This window comes from Diaporthe citri, assembly GCF_014595645.1.
Source record: "Diaporthe citri strain NFHF-8-4 chromosome Unknown scaffold_2, whole genome shotgun sequence".
NCBI classification, from domain to species: Eukaryota; Fungi; Ascomycota; class Sordariomycetes; order Diaporthales; family Diaporthaceae; genus Diaporthe; species Diaporthe citri.
Genome location: NW_025064847.1, coordinates 3,242,633 through 3,258,756, shown reverse-complemented (window position 1 = coordinate 3,258,756; position 16,124 = coordinate 3,242,633). Strand labels below are relative to the sequence as shown.

Here is a 16,124-nt window from a genome sequence, read left to right as displayed (position 1 = left end):
CTGTGCCATAGCTTGATTCTACGCCTTCCCCTTCTGTCACTAGACTTCGGCTTCGCCAATTCTAATTTTGGCCCCCCATCCAGACATTCCAGATCTTGCCTTCCCTGCTGTGGCCTGTCTGTCACTCTCGGCTGTCCTCCCATCCTTTCCTGCACTCTGTCATCCCGTCTTTTTCGAGCCTCCATTTGCCCCCTTTGCCTACCGAGGAGGGTGCTCTGAGTTGTTTCCCAGCTGTGGCTGAGTACTGATGGTCAACAGTCGCCGGTCGCTGATCATATTCCCGTCCTCTCCGAAAACTTCGTTGTTCCTTGAAACAGCATGCATGCACTTGCAGATGCCACGCTCGTGACTCGGGGGCGAAGGCACTGGGAATGGGCAACCAGTCTGCTGCGGTGCGCTGCGCTGCTCGCTATGCCCTCTGCTCTCTGCAGTCTCTGCAGTCCTAGGGACCAATTGTGCGACGCGCACTTCTTGTTCCGCAAAAGGAAACCTCAAGGCCGCTCGGTACTTAACTCGGTCTCGGCCAAGCCCAGGCGAACCTCCGTCCGCTCTTGGTAGTGTGCAGCGTGCAGCGTGCAGTACCGGTCTCCAGAATCGCCAGCCCATGCGCCTTGTCAGCATGATAATCAGACTTGCTGGTGCAGGCACACCCGTGGAGATGGCCGATACCTAGCGCGCCAGTGCTGTGCCGCACGGCGCTTCCTTTAACGCGGCCTCTGCCACAGCCATCCGCCTGTCTGGCATCTTCTCTTCAATCGTACCAAGCACTTTAATGCATGCCGCCCGTTTCGGCAAGTCGGCTGCGTCACTCGAGCCAGGCCCACAGTGTAGACCACTTTGCTTCATCCAGCCCTGCCGCACCTCCCACCTTCCCGCCGGATTGGCCAGGTACCTCGAGTCAACCGAGATTGCCAGACGACATCTCCAGACAGTGTCTGAACCCGCCGCCTCCGCCTGGAGCGGCTCGGAGTCCGTCCCAATGCGGAAGCCAGCTGAGCTGTCAACGGCCACACGTACATGGTCCTTCACTGTCTGGGCGCTCCAGGCCGTGCGATCAAATCGTCAGTTGGCGCCACAAAATGGGCAACCTTAAGCTCGACGGACCGTCTCAGCTCATCACCGTACCTGGTCGGTCATCTTGTTATCACCTCCTTCCTGTAGCAGTACTCCTTTCTCCTGCGCAACGGTGCGGGTACCCCTTCGTGGGCATTCCATTTCCCATTTCACGGCTTATTTTCCCATTTTCCGGCCAATCAGAATTCTGAAACGTTTGTGAGCCAAATAATACTGACCATTTCTGGCTGAAGCCATCAGGCCAATGATATCTCAGAGGCCGCCTCTCAGCCTTCCACACCTCAGCCCATTGACCACGCTAGCATGGGTCTCGACATCGCACCGAGCCATCTACAGGCCCTCATTGATTCTCGAGACGGCTACTCTTTGACTTTCTCGAAGGGTCTCGGTTTCCAAATTCGTACGAGTCTCATTCCGGGTTCCTCTGAGGGCACTCTTCCGGAGAACCTGTGAGACACGGGTAACCCAGCGAAGCGACCTGCTCGCCATCGTGCCAGCCCTGGCTACTCACGATGCTAGGCTCGCCTGTCTGATATCTTACCCCAGACGGCGCCTTGGAGATCTTCAGGGGCAAAGGCTGAGGGCCCAAGTCATGCAGAAGCACTATTCGGGACAGGTTTCGGGACCGGTGCCCTGTTCAGGAGAGCCTCTGCCGGGCTCATTCGCTGATCCGGGTGCGATCTCGCCAGCATCCGTGAAGCGCTACGCCGTCGCCGGTATGGCTGGCAGCCATTATGACGGACTTGTCTCTGTTTCAAGGGCAAAGAGAAATGTACTTCTGACCCGGTTTTTGCAGGGTCATGGACGGAGTGGTCTCGGCAGATGGCAGCCATGACGACGTCCTTCCATGTCGAATGCCCATGGCTGTCTCTGGTCTGACTATGTTGTGCGGTTGGCAGCGATCCCTGGCGATGGGTGAAGCAGTGTAATCTCCCCGGTATGATGAACATCAGACTCCATCTCACGATAGCGGGCCCGGTTGAGCAAACGCTGTGCCCCGGCGTGAGGTGCAGTCAGGTTCGCATGGAACGGACGACAGCCCACAGTGACTTGCCTAAGCTAAGCGCAGTTTCCAGGCGGCTCAAGGGGCTTGTCGCCTCGAGCTTGCTTTGATTACTTCCAGACCGGCGCAACGGAGCAGTTGGTATTGGCGTAGTGCTGCTCCCGGATCGCCTTGAACGCCCGCAGGGGAGCGGTTTACGGTGGCCCTGGCTTGATCAAAGCTTCGCGACCACCAGGTCTGTAGGCCGGTCACAGGACCAGGCTACGAGGGACTGCAGGCTGCCCTTCCAGATAGTTCGGTGCATGCTACGCACATCCTGGTAGGAATGGCTCTTACAATGTGGCCTGGGGGCACAGCGATATTGCGAGGCCCACGGGAGCGAACTTCTTCTCAGCCGTCAAAGCAAGGTGCAACAGCTCGATGGACGTTCCGGTTCGAGAGTGACACCGCAAAGCAGCTACATAATGCGTGGTAACGTGCCATGCGATGATGGACCATTCTGCCATGGCACTTGGACTCAAAGCAGTTGGCAATGTGACTCAACTTCCCTGACGTCGAAGATGGGGAGCAGAATCGGACCGGGAGTGCTGCTGGGTTGCAGGGTTGAGCAAACGGCGCTTAGTTCTCTGCCCGTGCCCTCTCCAAAATCTCTGCTGTTCCGTCACCTTGGTGTACCAGGGTGCATATTCCCCGTCGACGCTGAGGCCGGCATTCGGCCAAGAGCAGGGGAGGCCGCAGGCATGGGTGCCCTAGACGAGATCGGGTGGCCCACCCTTCCAGAGGTCTGCTCCCCGGCTGTTGAGGGTGGTGGCGGGCGTCCCAGTACGTACAGTACAAGGCCCCCCCCCCCCTTCCCCCGGTGGCGCTGCACCGATGCAGCTGCTGCAGCTTTCAGCTGCCGTTGCAGGCCATGCCTCTGGCGTCCTGCCACCTGCCTAGACTCCTCGGACCTTTTGGACTTTCACTATATGCAGGGTTGAACACAGCCCACCTTGTACTGTACCTTGACGCGGTACCTGTCGGCTTCGCTCGGCCAAGTGGCGCGTGGCCCAGTCTCGTACCTGCGAAAACTGAAAGCGGAAGACGAGAGGAGAAACTGGATTTTTGCGGGCGGATGAACGTACGAAGCAGACGAGTTCCGAGGTCACTGCCCAGATCCCTGGTCCTCTGCTGGCACTCAATGGGCGGGCCAAACCCCTGCCTCTGCCCACAGCTCCGCTGCCCAGGTACCCTGGTGATGTCTGCTGCTTGTTTGCGGCGAGCATCGTACCTTGCACGTAGTACTTCTCAGAACTGGCCAAGGATCGTTCCGAGTGAGCCAGATGGGAATCGAAACAAGAATCAGAGGGATACGCGGGCAAGGCGAGCCTGCGTGCCGAGCGATGGCGACGTACTGCGGTAGCGTCACCCCGTGCCCTGCCATGATGCTTCCCAACTCCACTTTGCTGCATCTGGCACTACGATAGTTATGTACACTGGCCCGTAAGTCGGGCTTCCGTCAGGCAGTGGGCGCAGTATAACACCCCACCACCCTCTCACCATCCTTTACGAGCCTGCTCACCCTCCTTCCTTTTTTTTCACGAGTACCTCGTCTACCATTCTCTTCTTCTCATTTGCGGTTGCAGGCGTGCAAGCTAATTGTTCCTGGCCCTTGGGACCACCCGCCTCCGTCATCCTTCTTTCTTATTATTCCTTTGCCGTCTCACGTCCAGGTTCCTAAAGAACTCCACCGCCCTCCTCGGATTCCCTAGGCGCCTGGCCCTCCTGCTCTCACACTCAGGCTATTTTCTTTTTTTTTTACCCCCCACCCCCCACCGAAAGAGATACTCCATACACGATGCCTCCACAACTACTGCCAGCGTCTGCGGCGGCATTTGCCCCCAGGGCCTCCTCCGTCAATGTCGTCCTCGGTTCGGGACGTCCAGAGCAGTGGCTGACAGCAACATTAAAGAGGATCAACCGGGTAAAACGTCCCCTCAACAGCGTCATGCAACACCAAAGATGCCTGACTGAAACCCTGTCCAATTCGAACGCCATATGGACCCTGACCTCTCTGATGCTGCCCAAAGCCCCGGAGTCTGAGTTGAGGAAGGACGCAAACCCTCTTGTTGAGGCTCTGTTCAACTACCAGCTCCTCCATGTGGAGGCTTATGTTGTCCACGTGGATATGGTCCTGAGGAACGAGGTCGGGTACAAGCTCACGCCTGACACTATTGAGTCGCTCATAGAGTATCACAAGGAGATACACTGTGTCAACGCCAAGGCCGCCACCCACGAGTGGTCGGAGAAGGACCAGCAATGCAAGAAGCTACACGAAGACTTTGTTCAGGCCATCAACAAGTTCGTGTATCGCACGCATGTCTCAGCACTCGAGGGACTCGAAGAGGAGGGAGCCGGCGAGCTACTCAACGGGAAGAGCGAGGAAGTGAAGACTCAGCTCATGGGACTCATGAAGCCGTTGTTGCCCCCGCCACCCAGAATTGTGGACGTGATACGCCAACCCCCTCTGCTCCCGAGCTCACCAGCCAGCGCAGGCTTTTGGTCCCAGCCCACAACGCCTTCAAGCGCTCCTGCCCCAGTCGATGCTTGGAGGATTCTGCCTTCCAGCCCAAGCGTTGTGACAACCTCTGCAGAGTCGGGTATGCCCGCGATCTGGGCGAACATGGGCATGAGCGAGGCCTCGCTTTCCCCCCAGACACCGTCTTACAGCCAGCCTTACTCTTCGGCCGGGTTCTTCTACAGCTCACCAGTCGCGACGACGCCTATCCCATCCATTCCGCAACTACCCCTGCCTAGCATGCTCACGCAACAGTGCGGTGTAAGCGTCGGGTACGGCGGCTTTGGGTGGGACCACAACCGCTATCAGGAGTACACGACAACCATGTGACAACCATCAACCACCAAAGGAGACAACCACCCTTACCCAGAGGCTACGTCTTCCTAGCCGCCGTCTCTCCTAGGACGTCTCTTTCCGAGGTGGCCTCTGGGTCAACCTCCTATGGGACACGTCACCCTTTGCTCCCTTTGTCGTCACCGAAGAAAACAACCCCCAAAAAAGACTGGCATCTGGGCAGAGCTAGAGAGACACCTCACTGAGTTCATCACATGTCAAAGGCACAACGGCGTTTTGCATACTAAGGAGCAGGTTCGGGTACACAACAACATTGTCAACTCTCCACAGGCATACGGGTTCTTGGGTTTCCTCTGTACAGCGAGCGAGCGTTTGATTTTTATTTTCTTGTTCGGAGTTTTGCGGATTTCAGGATACCAACCACCAAACCAAGGCAACCGCAAGCTCGGTCACACACTCACTCCATATCATCTCCTCATTGCGACTGGGTCCGGGGTGGAAATTTGGATTGCATTTTCGGGCGAGGCAGGAACTGTCGCAATATAGGGTGGCCTTTGCTTTTGTTTTCTTTGGTTTGGTTGTCCTCTTTTCCTTTTTTTTTCCTTTTCTGTCTCTCTCCTTTGCGTCTGACAATAAGAGGAACATGCAGCAATGCACTACAGCCCGGCAAGAAAGGACCGGGACAGAAACTCTGGATTCCTAACTCCTCTTCTCTATTTGGATTTTCTCGGCGGCATAAAAGGCTCTTTTAGATGATACCCCCATACGCGATGTGGTGTGCGTTCATCACTTCAACACAATCCTTTGGACCTGGCTTTTTCTTTTCTCTTTTTCTCATGTACGATTTCACGACCTTGGATGACGGATAAGATCACCACCTAACGAGCTTGGAACGACCATTTCACGAACGATGACCTGCGCCCGGCTTGAGGCTTGGGGCTCATGACTTCATTCGAAACGAAACGGCACGAACGACACAGCCTGTCTTGGTGGCGGATTATTCGATGCCGACAACTTGATCACTGGACTGGACTCCGTGGGGACTTGTGGCACTCCAAGGCTGAAGAGGAAAAGACGACGTCGAGCCGAAGACGAACAACAATATCCGGAATATTGCAGAGTCGGAAGCACAATTGACACTGGATGTCGTCGACGGGAGAGAGACCAGGTATCTGCTTTCCCCCTCAACCTTTCTGAAAGGGAAGGGGGTTTGGCAGAGAGGGATTTGAGACCGTATGGGGAGGCCAATAAAGCACGAACAAGAGCTGGGCACCGAGCAATCGATGGAACTGTGCTGCGCAGGAACGCGAGCGAAGTCAAGTCCTCTACCTCGGCGCCACTGCTGAGTACGACTCATTCTCACGCGGGCAATGGGCTGAAGAGCATTCTCGCCGCCAACGTTGACTATCGTGGACCCCCTTGGAGTGAAGGATGAAACCCTCTCTCAATCCTGCTAGCTCAGGAGGAGAACATGGAGATCAGATCCGCTTCAAGGGTGCGGCGTTTTGCGCAAGCGAAGCGCCAGTCGACGACATCACGCGGGCGAAAAGTCCCAGTTTCTGGGCCGAGTCTGGGTTGGAAAGGCGAAGCACTGGAAAAAATGAAGGAAAATGGTAGCTCATTTCACTACATGTTACCCTGAGCCGTCCCAGCCCCCCCAAGTCTCTATGCGGGCTGAGTGTTAAGTCCTCCTCGGTACTAGACTTGTGGGGACGGTGGAGGGTTCAGGGGAGCAAGAGCTGACGTGAGGCGATGCGGCTGATCATGGGGAACAGGTTTTCCCCTGCGGCCCATCTTGTTCGCCTCCGTGGAGCATGAAATGCTGGTTGTGATGGATTGGAGGTACACCGTCCTGGAGGCGGGAAACCTGGAGGCGCCATTTACTTGGTTGACCTCATTGCTCCTTTGTCCTTGTCTAGTAGTTAATTTTAACAATCGAGCAAAAGTCAAAAAAAAAAAGAAAAAAAAAGAAAAAAAAAAAAAGGGGGCCCCAACACTTTCATAATCGTGCTCCGTTCAGTGCAAGGTGATATGCTGTCAGGGTCAGGACTGTTGAGGGCCACCAGGTGCAGTACACATCCCGTGCAATGCCATGGGAATCAGATGAATATCCCAAATGTACCAGCTACTTTGTGCCAGCAGGTGTAATTTTACCACTCAGACTATTGCTGTCGACATTTCGAGAGCATTGGTCTGATGAATCGCTGATGTGACTAGCGGACGGACACTGGGCCCGCACAGGCAGTAACGCAGCAATGCAGTGGCCGCGGCCAAGAGGTGGCATGACTTGGGCCAGCGAATATAATGTTACCTTGACTGCAGCTTGGGTCCTGATGCCTACGTACAAGAGATAATGTGCGCATCTGGAGATCCCATCTCCATGCCCGACGCGGACGGGGTGGGACAGCGCCCGGGGGAGAAAAGGCGTCCAAGCTCTGGGGTCGGATGGAAACCACACCTGGGACAACGAGTCACCTCGTCTTTTACTCAATCTAGTCTACCTGTTATTTTGGCTCGGAGATGACGCCCTGTGATGTCTGCAACTCCTCGGCCGTCATGTCGTGATGCCCATCCCCAGGGATGAATGGCACTGTTGTTTTTTTTCCCCCGGGGTTACTTATTGGCAATTTTTGCTTATGCCGTGCAGTAGCTCGAGCTTCAGTGAGAGTCAAGTCAAAAGGAGGGCGGGATGGCAATCGACGGGCATGTCCCTTCGCGGGGCGGATTTCCATCCCTGGCTGTCTTGTCTTCTTGTCTGACGAGCCTTGGAGGGGCAACCGCCCACGGGCGTCAGGAATGCCACCCACATGATGGGGGAAGACAAGAGAAAGACAGGGACTGGCATGGTACGGTATACGGGCGTGACGGGGTCCCTACGATGGGGGGAAAGCGCTCATCCCCGCGCTCCCGCGCTTCCTTCCTTCCCTGTGCAACCCTCCTCTTGGCCGCTCCTCCGGGCGGGTGCATCCACACACACACACACCTTTTGTCCGTACCACTGCGGGAAGCAAGTCCATGTTAACAAGGCAGCAGCGAGGTCATTGTCTGTAGGCCCACGGGGGCAAGATCGCAGAGCCCAGGAGAACATGGGGCCGTCAGCTCGCGATTCGACCAGTCGGGATGCCGGGTGGTCATAAGCAAAAGACTGAGAGAAGAGTCCTGTCCTCGGCACGCCGCGTCGATCAATCCGGGGTTCGTCCACGGGCTGCACAGGGTGACAGGCAAGGCGTGACCACGGGACAGGGGAGAGCTGGCCCTAGGGCTCCCTTCCCTGTCTGGACTCTGTGGTGACCTCCTGGCTGTCCTCGGGCCCTGTTCACTCGGCTACAACCACGACACCGTCCCCCCTGTCTCCTGCCTGCGGCTCGACAATTCTTTTTAACTTCTGGTGAGCCTGAGCTGTGCTGTGCTGTGCTGTGCTGTGCTGTGCTGTGCTGTGCTGTGCTGTGCCTCAGCGGTGGTACCCCGAGGTTGTTCCCCGACCTTGGTTCTTGGTCGAGTCTACTTCTACGGGGCCGATGGGCGGACGAGAGCCAGCAGTCGAGGCAGGGCGACAAGGTTGGGCCTAAGGCGAGAGGACGAGTCGCGGATGCGACCGTTGCAATGACTACGACGCCCGTGGGGGAGGCAAGCGCAAGAGGGAAACGCCCGGGAGCACAAGAAGAGAAGGAGCCCTTTGGCTTTCCTTGGGGCGCGGGAAGGCTTGGGCAAGGTTTGCGGCCCAATCACTTATCAGGCCTGACTGCTGGTGGCCGCGGACGGGATGTCCTGTGACCTCGACTAGATCTCCCATGTGCCCGCCTTATTCCCGCGCTCCCCCAGCGATATCATGAGGTCAGGTCCATCGACCAAGACCAGAGCGAGCCGTCAAGCGTCTGCTTACTGTGTGAGAACGCGGACCAGACTACCTGGTCTTCTATTTTCAAGGAACTCCCGTTCCTTATTCCGCACCCAAGGGAACACGACAGTGGGCGTTCCTCGCTGGCTGCGTGGTACGCACGCGCACCCAAACGCCAACAGCCCGCGTTGCCTCGCCCAAGGTGACACTCGGAGTTCGCGGTGCAGTAGCGCCGCAACCATCTTGTCATGACGCCTCTGCAGCTGCAGGCCAGGGGGCAGGGCTGCGGCTGAGCAGAAGCAGAGCAGCGCCCGTTGACCGAGGGCCGTGCAGGTCTCTCATCTCTCTGATCTGTGATCTCTCGAGGCGGCGAGATGGGAGACGCAGGTCACTCGAGGGGATGCTGCTGGCCGTCGAGGGTGCGCCGAGCACACGTTACCGGGCGTGGGTCGGCCTGCAGGTGACCCTGCGCAGGCTGGTATCGCACCGCAGCGGCTCAGCGACCCAGAGTATGCCGTCGCTGGGGGTTGAGGCGATGGAACCCTCGGCTGCGTCGGACTGCACTCACCCCCTTCCCTCCCAGTGAAGAGGGCGGGTGCATTGTGCTGTCTGACTTGCATTATGGCGCGGAGACACACGGCTGGTAGTGCTGACAGCCTTCTCTGGCAAGGCATACGCTCCGAGCTATGTGTACGCGCCGGCTTACGATTACCATCCGGCTCGGCGGACGACCTGTTTTTTGAATAAGTGATCGACAGGCGCCCGTCTCATCGAGGCGGGTGAGGCCTAGCTCAACCCACCCCGTTCGACACCTTCGTCGGTTCGCGGGGTGCCCGCAGACCAGTGCCCTTCCACCGTCTGGTGTTGCAGCGCCGCCTAGGCGCATCTCAGCTCGCCTTCCATCGCTAGGTACCTACCAACATAACCTGGCTCGGGCCCATGGCCACTTGCTCGGTACCGGTACCTCTGGACCACATGTGAACAACCCGCCCTCCTGTCGGCACTGCCTGAGGCCCTCCCTGGGCCACTGGCCCGGACTACGCCGTTGCGCGAGGGGGGCGGCAACCCCCTTCACATGCCGGCGACTTTGCGGCGCGGGTGTCCCATTGTAAGACCCTCTGTCAGTTCCGCCGATGACGCTACCCTGGATGGCCGTTGGAACCTGCGGCCATGCGGCACCCAACTAAGCTCGGCGCCGGCAAGCGGGAGATAGGGGGGGAGGGGGGCCAACGGTACGACCGTTTCCCAGAGTTGCCTGGTTCCTCGTTGTCTGGGCAGTGAGCAAGATCACGAACGCGGGCAGGGGTTCTGCCTGGGACGCTGTGAGCGACCTGTTCATGCAGCCGCATATCAGCCCTGGCTTTTTGGTGGTGGCCCAAGTAGTGGTCAGATCTTAAGCTCACTGTTGGGGCCAATGGGGAGGTACTAATTACCAAGTCACGACGGCTTGGAGAAGATGGTACATTTTGCAATGTTGGATACTAGGGTCGTAAGGATAACCTGGATTCATTGCGCCTGCGTATTGTGCCCAGATGTGCCACAGGCATGTACACATCTAGGTAGTCATGATTATACGCTGTCTCCAGGAAGTTGTTGCCAGGTCTTATCGGGCGGTGAGTTCCCAAAGCCTCAATATTACTCAGAGAGTTGTGATTTTTTGGTGCCTCAGTGAAGGTTGGGCGTTTCATAACGCGAGAGAGAGAAAAGCACCGTGTCATAGCTGGCTTATGCCACTGGATCCTCGAAAATCTTGGGGCGAGTTGGACAGAACTGACAGCTGAAGTCGCAATGACGAGGGCTGACTACCAGCCCTGGGGAATGATTTTCAAGAATTGCGGTTTCTAAAGTGGACTTCACTGCTCTTCTTCTGTGGGTGTACTCGCACTATTCATGGCTGAACTGACAGATGGCTTGCCCTGAATCGAATTACGAGTGATTATGCAAAGCGACTGGGCTCATGTATAGGTCGTTTTACTCAAAGGTAGCTTCTTCCAAACAGCAACATGGAACCAAAAGTGCCGACTCTGGCAGAAAATATCTAAGCCTATCACTTCGTTGTATATGTTGTCTAGCAACAAGACAGGTGCAACGCTCGTAGCAATGGTCTTAAAATCCAGCAGTACCCCAAGCACAGAGAATAATGTTATTTCAACACATGTTGCTCGACGAGAAACACCTGACATGAAGTTCGCCAAACCAAAGGAAAGTTCCCACTTTGCTTCAACCCCTTCCCACAAGATACTATTCAGAACATTGCACACTTGTTACACATGAAATCAACTTCACATGATCGTGGATTAAGTAGCCTCGGTCCGATTTGTTTGACTGTCACACAAGTCGCAAACAGTTTAGTCAGTGGCTCCGTAATAAATAGCACTTGACAAAGCACAGCAGCCGGTGCGTGCTTGATCTCTAAACATCCTAGCCAAGGCTGTCGTGCCACCATGCAAAAGACTCCGAATGGGGCAGGCGCTACAAAAGCCCAGGCTCGTCATCGATGGGCCGCACGAGTCCCGGAAAAACGAAGTGGCTGTTCGCGCAGTGTAACCGAAGACTGCGTCGAACAAAAAAGAAATGCCCAGACATACACTCGTGTGATTCGGGGGGTGGCTGGCTCCAGGGGGCCGACAATTTCCCACAAGCCAGTTTGAGGACTTTTACGTTACGTCTGCCGCGGCCAATGGAGAAAGGGGGAACTGAGACACTTGATTTCGTCGTGCGGCTGCTTGCATCTCGATGCGTGTCACAGCTCGGGGGTACTTTTGGTAGCGCCGGCTTCCTTGTGTTTCTATAAACTAGCTCTTTAGATAGAATTTCTCGCCGCAAGACTCGAGGAGGTGGCTGGCCAAGCCGCACTTGAGCAGGTGCAGGTTGGGATTGTCATACTTTGTAGATCGATCAGCCTCTCGCCAGGCCTGCTCCGACTCACATGCTAGCTTGAGACCACGTGGAATGTTCGCGTGGTCTTCTCAAAGGGAGTGGTAGAGATATTCAGTATCCGCATCGAAGTGCTCAAGTGAGTCTTTGTATCTGCGTCATAACGCAGAGCAAACTGTATCTGCGTTGTTGTGTGGTCCAGGGACATATCAATTTTTGCTGTGAGGAAAGCTTAGGTGGAATCTAGTGCTGCGTTTGGAATTCAACTGCATGTTCAATGAGTGGATTGTCATCTATCATAGAGCGTAAAAGTGTTGGACCGAAGAGTCGATGTCAACAGTCAATCGCGCCTGGAAAATTGATGAACCATGTTCCACCAGGGACTAATTAATACCTCTTCTATTTGCAAGGTGACTCGTGTTCTCGAGCTAAAGAGAATAGAGAGGTATTATCTGGAAGACAGAAGAGCAAGCTTTCTGATCGAGAAAACCCTGGAGCGGCTGGTTGACCATCTTTTGTTGCTTGCATCATAACCTTGATCATCTGTGATTCTTGTAGCTAGTCGTGATAATTCAATGCCCCGCGCTTCCTTTCTTCTCCAAGGACCAAGACTCTAGCTACACGGGCTTGAAAATACACAGGTTGCCCTGTCCAAGAAACCAATGTCACAAAGACTTTCTCCTCTCGTCTCTACTGTAGCATCTTGAAGCCCCCATTGATTTGTCTCCTCTCTGAGGCCGTCTCTGTCACTCGAAAGTGGCGTTTAGTTGATGCCCCAATGGGGTTGTCATTCTCTAAAGGGGCAAGACGAAAAGTTGATACCAAGCCACTTAGACGAGTAGACATATTGTGCGCTGAGTCTCACCGTAAAATCGGGGTTCTGAAGTTCTGGGTGTCAAGTCTCCTCCCGGTGACCGGTCCTTGGATCAGACCTTCTAGATTCCACGACCAAGCCACAATGGCTCCCGACACACAACCGAAGACTGGAGACTTCTGTCCAAAGGCTTTAGGCACAAATAATTTGCGCTTCTCGAACTTCGGGCCCTGAAAGACTGACAGAAGTGAGGACCGCTCGTTCAGAGATGTACGCAGGTGCTTTGACGGTGATCGGGGGGAGGAAGACGGGGACCGGGGTCGAGTGAGGCAGGAACGAGGAATGAATGCAAAAGAGGAGACATTAATGGATAGAGGTGAGAAGGGTTGCCCAAATGGAACTTGAGAGTGTTAGCATGGAGTGGTACCAGGGTTGGTGGGTATCATTGAGATTGATTCTGCTTTGATAGAGCTCGACAACGAGGCTTTCGATGATGTTGCAAGTCGGATCGACCGACCTTGACTACAATTCAGCTCAATATCTATATCCGAACGAAGGAAGGAAGCTCATGTCGAGGTTGAAACATCCAACTGAAAATATCACGACCGAGCTAGGCCGGAGTCGAGGAGTTGAGGAGACGGAATACCTCGCCCTCCGGCGAAAAAGTCATTGAACAAAATGAATTCGTCACATAACTAAGATGTACAACAAGTCAAGGCTCAAGAAATCAAGCCCGCAGTCCCTCCCCCAAAATGATTACCCAAGTCTATGCGTTTTTGCCCGTCGCAACCCCCAGTAACACAAAGTCTATAAGCCCGCCTGACGCCTGATCGAAAAAAGCCACCAGACTTTGGGATATCAAGCACATGTATTACACTGCATCACACGCCGGGACAACTGAAGCCCGAACTTAATGGGGGTCTCTTCCCCCAAATGTCATTACTCTCGGGACACATCACGTCCAAAGACCTTGGACTTTGCCCAGTCGTTTATGACTAGGAGACGGTTTCGAGCTGAATCATTCAAGTCAGTAGATGATCATGATCACCGATCGGGGGTCGGGCACTTACTGCTGAAGCACATCGAGAGATACGCGCTCCTCCAGAACAAGTACGTCCAGGTACCACCAGAGGCAACATTGCCATTAAACCAAGCAACATCCGCGACCGCCTTCTCACTGCCAATGTAGGCCAAGCTGCCCTGGTGTGAGTAGTGGAAGGGCTTGATGTCCTTGATGCGGCGGAGCTGCCTCTCGTACTCCTCGATCTGCTTCGACGAGTCGGCCGAGTTGCCCGGCTTGAGGTTCAGCGACGACGAGAGCTCGCGGATGTTGCTCTCCAGCTCCTCCGTCCTAGCCATGTTGTTAAACAGCTTAGCCAGGAAGGCGCCCTCCTGTGAGGCGACCTGGGCGGTGGGCGCGTATCCGGCGACAGCACAGTCCGACGGCCCAGATGTCACGGGCTCCCTGAACGACGAGGTACTCGTTGACGGCAAGACCACGGCGGGAATCCTTCTGAGCGGTGATGCTTGTCATCAGGTTCTTGACGATGGGGCGGACGGCGTTGCCCGTGGCCCAGACCAGTAGACCGTAGGGGAACCGGATGAGCTGCTTCTTGCCATCAGGGCCCACTGCCTCGGCCTCAACGTACGTGTCGGTGACGTTCTTGACCATGGTCTTAGTCCTGATGTCGATCTTTTCCTCCGCGAAGGTGCTCTCGGTGTACTCGATCAGCTGCTTGGAGAACGAGGGCAGGACGTTGGGCAGGGCCTCGATCAGGGTCACCTTGAAACGGTCGCTGATGTCCGGAATGAGACGCTTGATGTCCTCCTCGAAAAAGTCCTGCAGCTCGCCAGCGAACTCGACACCGGTTGGACCTCCGCCCACAACAACCATGTGAAGGAGCCTGTTGATCTCCTCCGGGGTCTGGTCCTTGAACGCAGCCGTCTCGACGCAGTCCATGATCTTCTTGCGGATCTGTTGGGCGTCCCCAATCTCCTTGAGGAAGCACGAGTTCTCACGAACACCGGGGATTCCGAAGGTGGCGTTCTCAGCACCGACACCAACCACCAGCATGTCGTAGGGGACCTCGGTCTCGGTGACAGCGCCCTTGACCTCAGAATCATCCTTGATCTTGACAACCTTGCGCTCGGGGTCGATCGAGTGGGCCTCGGCTTCGTAGTATTTAACACTGGCCTTCTTGGATTGGAGGATCGTGCGCACCGGCTCCATGATGGAGCGGTGCTCGATAGTACCCGTGGTACATGAGGGGAGCAGCGGTGTGAAGAGGAAGTAGTTTCGGGGTGAAATGACGACGACGTTGTAGTTCTCGGTGTCGAGCTTCTTGAGGAGAGCAACAGATCCCCAGCCGGTGCCTGAACAAGCGCGGGAGCGACAGGATTAGCGATGCACGGCGCGGGCCATTGACGGAGCCATGGCAGGATGGAGCTTACCCAGGATCACGAGCGTCTTCTTGGAGGGGTCAGGAGTGACCTGAGGCTCGGGGTGCCTGATATCCCAGACCTCGTAGCTGACATAGGCCAGGGTGCCGAGAACGGAGAGGTAGAACAGGCGCCATGTCCACTTGAAGGTCCTCCTAATCTTTCCAGGCTTCTTGGGCGGAGGAGCAGACGACTCAGAGTACTGCCTTTGGAACTGACGAGCGATGGGCCGTATGCTGCCAGCAGCAAGAGGCCGGCTGGAGGGTGTGGTGGCCAGGGAACGAGCCGAGGAAGCGAGGATGCGCGATGCGACAGCGTGCTGCTGCATGCGGGCGACGCCGAATTGTCGGGTCGCGAGCTTGTTCAGCGCCAGAGCTCGCGAAGAGGAAGCCATGGCTTCGAATCTAGGAGAGAGCGAGGCAATTGCCGGGCTTTAGGGTTCTAGGAATGCTGTTCTAGACGAACTATAGGGAATTGGTCTGGGAATCTAGGAATCTAGGTGGCTGCTGAGCGGATGAAAAGCAAAGGAATGGGAAGTGGTGGGGGCGGAGGTTGACTCCTGCTGAGGGCTGAAAGCGCGTTTTTTCTCCCAGCTTATCCGATAAGATGGAGCTGTGCCTAGCTTTCTGACCTGGCTGCGGCCGTCAGTCACCCATCATTTATCTATCTAGTCCATCGATTTTTTCAAACTCTTGACACTGCTACATACACCATGTACAGCAAGCCCCAGTTCCCACGGGCATCAGCAAGGAAAACAGGCCTGTCAAGCACGTGCGCTTCTAAACAGCCATTCGCCCGGAATCCTCACAGTCCACCCGAGCGAGTCATTTTCCGACCGAGGGCTGCGCGGTGTTGGCCCTTTGTCCCACGAGACCATCGAACGCAGAGAGGATTGAGCATTTGTCCGTCTGACCTTTGAACCAGTAAGATAAGCATGAGATAAGATTAGCGAGACCTCGACGCAGTCGGCCTACTGTACTTTTGGTGGGTTGTGGCTCAAGAATGACGCATGCGAGAGACACACACAGAGACAGCGACCCAGAGCTCTGGTATCTGGCCCACCCGAGGCACGCGCTTACGGACTCTCGGCTTCTCCTTGTCATCACCGCAGCGGATCTCATCTCGAACATGTGTCAGACACTGACTCCATCGGCCTGGCTTGCGGGTGTGATATTCGCCATATGATCCTCTGACCCTAATTCAGCAGTCCTCTTCTCGGCTTTCCGCC

At 55.7% G+C, this 16,124-nt stretch overlaps 2 protein-coding genes across 2 annotated transcripts; one reads left to right on the top strand and one right to left on the bottom strand.

Moving 5' to 3' along the window:
• Positions 1-3,914: 3,914 nt before the first annotated feature.
• INS49_006493 (uncharacterized protein) lies at positions 3,915-4,964 on the top strand (the record flags this gene model as incomplete). Its single annotated transcript, XM_043167265.1, has 1 exon — positions 3,915-4,964. One exon carries the CDS (start codon positions 3,915-3,917, stop codon positions 4,962-4,964), a length of 1,050 nt encoding a protein of 349 aa, XP_043028409.1.
• An 8,432-nt stretch (positions 4,965-13,396) lies between these two features.
• Positions 13,397-15,290, bottom strand: INS49_006492 (uncharacterized protein; the record flags this gene model as incomplete). The annotated part of the gene is made up of 4 exons (XM_043167264.1): positions 13,397-13,470; positions 13,528-13,849; positions 13,902-14,830; positions 14,909-15,290. The coding sequence occupies 4 exons, from the start codon at positions 15,288-15,290 to the stop codon at positions 13,397-13,399; spliced, it is 1,707 nt and encodes a 568-aa protein (XP_043028408.1).
• Positions 15,291-16,124: the final 834 nt, after the last annotated feature.